We start from the raw sequence: 5,009 nt of genomic DNA, 5'->3' as shown, positions 1-5,009 counted from the left end.
GTATGCACGATATCTCTTGAACGGGACAACCAATTTTGTCCAAAGTTTGGATCTCCCAATATCTTGTCTAAATTTAGTTTATATCGGCCCGCATCGGTCCTCTCCTTAGGGTACCTCCCCTACAAAAGTTAAACATTTGTGTCTAAGTGCAGTTTAGGGTCTGTTCGACCCAAAAGTTATACGATGACCCACTGAAATGACTAGTGGTCCACTTCCAAAAAAGACAAAATTCAGAAAAGACTCCAAATACATTCGATCTGCCCGTAGATGAAAGTTTCAATTCACATAATCTGAGGGTATATCCCTGTCGGCAAAGCTGACTGATACCTTTTTACTTGTTATATGTATATTTAGGCGAAATCCGTTTCAGACAATAACGAGTCGATTTAGCTTTGTTCATCCAACTATCCATCTGTGGTTCTGTTTGTTTGGTTGATTCTTGCGCAGTATAATCCTGGAACGGATAACTTGATTTGGTTCAAACTTTGCATCTCGTAATATTTCATCGATTTATAGATCAGATCCACTACTCAAAAGTAAAATGCAAGTGCATGCCTCGGATAGCACATTCATCAGTTAGACCTTACGTCTCGAACAGAGTATACGATTTGCACATCGTGCAGTGATATGCAAACTAGCCTTGCATTCACAAAATCTGCGGTTCGATTCCCAGGTCAGGCAACATCAACTTTTCAACGATGGAAAAAACCCATATTTCAGACATGTAAAACGTCGGTGTCGTAAGACACACCCAAATCAAAACATCAAAAACTTTTTAAAAATTTAATTTCAACAATTTATTAACCTAAAACAAATCAACAATAATAGTTATCACTAAACATATCAGTCTGAGGATATGTAACTATATGCGTTCCTTCTTAATGACGACGGAAGACTGAAGCTGGCAAGTAAGCAGCGCCAGGAGCAGAAGTAGCGGGGGCAACAGCAACGGGAGCTTGGGAAGCAAAGTTGATGACTGGAGCAACACCACCGTTAATGCTGTGAGATGGACCGCCCAAGGCATCGTATTGACCTTGGATAGCACGTTGAGCGTTGGCAGCATCTTCAGGAGTACGGTATTTGACAAAGTGAACTTCGGGTTTGTTGTTGTTGCCGGTATTGATGTTGTTAAGTTTGTTGGCCAAACCAGCGAGATCGGCTTGTTTGTTGAGAACATAGATGGCGGTTTCTTGTTGAGCAGCTTGTTTAGCCAAAGCCAAAGCAGCATCTTCTAAACCACTGTTTTCGGGGCCCTTGATGAATATGACACGGAGACCTTGTTTCAAAGAGTTGGCATATTGGTCAGAGCTAGCGCCATCATTGAAATCAGCATCGTTGGCAGAGAACGTGTAGAATTCCTTTTCGAGTACAGCTTGTGGGGCAACCGAGCCAACTCCGCTAGAACCTTGACCTTCGAAACCGCCATCATAGCTGGGAGCAACATTGCTGGCACCACCAGTACCAGGTGTGAAAGACAATCCGGATGAAGAGTGACCAACTGGTTGATAATTGTAACCCAATTTATCGGCACAGGCAACAGCCACCAAACACAAAACGATGAAGGCACGCATTGTTGATTCTTTGTAGTTGATTGAAAATGTTTTCGTTTGAATATGACCTGTTATCGCCGACAGCGGCTTCTTTTATATGATTAACAGAACAAGCGTTGGAATGGAATGCATAAAATTATCACTTTATGAATATATCAAATCATAATCAATTTATTGTACTTACTCCGATCAGCCTATCAAAACCGGAAGCCTAGTTAATATGCTACTTTTTTATATGAATTAAATATTAATAAATGCTATATTTATAATGTTTATTACTTGTTTAGTACATTTTGGTTTGCTAAATCTATTTCGGTTGGTTAAATTTTACGATTCAACAAATAATACTAATCTGTATTTTATGGACGTAATTATTAACTGTTGTTTTAGCTTATTTGTGAGATGACATGTCTTCAGTCAAATCAAATGAGGATTGTTTTCGTAGAGCATTTCGACCTTCTAACTCGCTTACTTCAATGTCCTTTTCGTCGCTTATTTTAGGAACCACTATAAAAGTACCAGCTTCGAAATGATCTGCAGAAATGTCGCTCAGAAAATTTTAGGTACGGCTCTCATTTTTGTTCAGAAAAGACTATAGTTTGGTTTATGTACATTCGCACGGTGCGCCTTAACTAAATTTAAATAAAAGGTACTTACACCTCGGACGTTTTTGGGGTTTCTGAAACTTCAATGTTTATAGATGAGAAAAATCAAAAAAAATCGCTATAGGGATTTTCAAATAAATCGCGGTCAAAGTCCACATTTTTAGGGCTTTTTTAGGTTTTCACGATTTTCCTTGGAAAATTCTCTACAAGATTGACCTCAATGTAATTTTCGTAGGTTTTACCATTTTTGAGATATAGAATTTCAATTTGGGACAATGTACTAACTGTATGGCCCCCTATTAATCAATGTAATGCATGGTACACCCTAACTAACTTTGAATGAAAACAGCTTAGAACTGGGAAGTTTTCACGGATTTAAAAACAGCAATATTCATAGATGAGAAAAATCCAAAAACAAGAAAAAATCGCTAGAGTAATTTTTAAATAAATCGCGGTCAAAGATCACATTTTTAGTTTTATTTTAGGTTTTCGCAATTTTGCTTAGAAACCACAAGTCCTATCGAAATGGGGCTAAAAAATTTTGTAGCTGTGAAAATTCTCCAGATGATTGGCCGTTATGATTTGTTCCTAGATTTTACCATATTTGAGATATAGAAGTTCAGACCACATTTTTAGGTTTCTTTTGTTTTTAACGATTTTGCTTGGAAACCGCAAGCCCTATCGAAATGATATTTAAGAAAATGTAGTAGCAGTTAAAATTCTCTACAAGATTGAGATCAATGTTATTTTCGTTAGTTTTACCATTTTTGAGATTTAGAAGTTCAACCACCTTAACCACCCTACAACTAAACTAACTTTGAATGAAACCCTCTAACATCTGGGAAGTTTTCCCGGATTCTGAAACAGCAATGTTCATAGATGAGAAAATTCCAAAAACAAGAATACATCGCTGGAGGGATTTTTAAATAAATCGTGGTCAATGTTAACATTTTTAGGTTAATTTTAGGTTTTTTGCGATTTTGCTTGGAAACCGCAAGTCCTACCGAAATGGGACTAAAGAAAATGTTATAGCTGTGAAAATTCTCTAGGGGATTGACCTTCATTTGATTTGAGATATAGAAGTTCAGGTCACATTTTTAGGTTTTTTTGTTAGGTTTTCACGATTTGCAATGTGACTAGAGAAAATCTTATAGCTGTGAAAATTGTCTACAAGATTGGTTTTCAAAATTTTTTCCTACGTTGTACCATTTTTGAGATATATAAGTTTAAGTTGGGAAATTGCTGTCATAACCTTTTTTTATAAGGAGACGATACAGTCAGTAAATTGTCAAAATTTGAACTTCTATATCTCAAAAATGGTAATACCCACGAAAACAGCATAAAAACCATCTTGTAGAAAATTTTCACTGCTACAACCCTTTCTTTACTTTCATTTCGATAGGGCTTGCGGTTTCCAAGCAAAATCGTGAAAACCTAAAAAACCCCTAAAAATTTGAACTTTGATCGCAATTTATTTGAAATTCCCTGCGGCGATTTTTTTGTTTTTTTATTTTTCTCATCTATGAACATTGTAGTTTGAGAAACCACAAAAACTTCACAGGTGTTAGCACCTTTCATTTAAATTTAGTTAAGGCGCACCGTGTTCGTAATTTATTGGTTGTTCGAATATACAGAATATACAAAAACACAGAACATAGTTTTTTGTGAGCCAAAAACAGGGTAAGTTTAAACAAGTAAGAACGGCGTTAAGTTTGGCCGGGCCGAACTTGTTATACCCTCCACCACAAGTTGTATTGAAGTAAAATGGAATAATTAGTTTCCTTTCGTGTATGAAGAAGACTTAATACTAAATTTCAGCAATTTCGGTAAAACATTGTGAGGCACCATTCTATGGTGGCTATTTCAAAACGTCGATCTATACCGACAAATTTCTGACGGAAAGTTTTTAGGCTCAAAGAAGACTAAATACCAAATTTCCTATATTTCGGTAAGAGAATGTGGCTAAAACTTAAAAAATACCGAAAATCAAGAAGTACGCTTCTATGGGGATATAGGAAGACGTGGACCTATATTGATAATACTCTTCTGGAATATTTTATAACTCTTGGAAGACGAAATAACGAATTTCAGCCATTTCGGTTGGATATTGACGTCACAATCTTCAGTATTACGAAAATCGGGAGGTGCCGTTCTATGGGGGCTATATCGAAACGTGGACCTATACCTATAAATTTTAGTTAGAGATGGGGCAATATGAAAGCGTGGACCTGTGCAGACAAATTTAAAGGGAATATTTGAATACCCCAACGAAGTCTAAATACCAAATTTCAGCCATTTCGGTGGAATATTGAGGGCACAACGTTCAAAATACCGAAAATCGGGAGGTACCGTTCTATGGGGGCTATATGAAGGCATGGACCAATACCGACAAAGTTCTGGGGGAAAGTTTTATACCACCAACGTAGACTAAGTTCCAAGTTTCAACCATTTTGGTAGGATAATGAAGCTAAAACCTTCAAAATACCGAAAATCGGGAGGTACCGTTCTATGGGGGCTATATGAAGTTGTGGACCGATACCGACAAAATTCTGGGGCAAAGTTTTATACCCCTAAAGAAGACTACGTACCAAATTTCAGCCATTTTGGTAGGATAATGAAGCTAAAACCTTAAAAATACCGAAAATCGGAAGGTACCGTTCTATGGGGGCTATATGAAGGTGTGAACCGATACCGACCAAATTCTGGGGGAAAGTTTTATACCACGAAGGAAGACTTTGTACCAAATTTCAGCCATTTTGGTAGTATAATGAAGCTAAAACCTTAAAAATACCGAAAATCGGAAGGTACCGTTCTATGGGGGCTATATGAACATGTGGACCGATACCGACCAAAT

General features: G+C 37.1%; 1 protein-coding gene across 1 annotated transcript; it reads right to left on the bottom strand.

Annotated features, from left to right (window-relative positions):
• Positions 1–878: 878 nt before the first annotated feature.
• LOC141389960 (uncharacterized) lies at positions 879–1,586 on the bottom strand. The gene has a single exon (XM_073962280.1). The coding sequence runs from the start codon at positions 1,569–1,571 to the stop codon at positions 879–881; it is 693 nt and encodes a 230-aa protein (XP_073818381.1). The 5' UTR covers positions 1,572–1,586.
• Between the last annotated feature and the right edge of the window lie 3,423 nt (positions 1,587–5,009).

Source organism: Musca autumnalis, unplaced genomic scaffold, assembly GCF_047663935.1.
Source record: "Musca autumnalis isolate F117 unplaced genomic scaffold, ASM4766393v1 scaffold_1, whole genome shotgun sequence".
Lineage (NCBI taxonomy): Eukaryota > Metazoa > Arthropoda > Insecta > Diptera > Muscidae > Musca > Musca autumnalis.
Note: the sequence above shows the minus strand (reverse complement) of the source record. Positions and strands in the feature narration are given on the sequence as shown.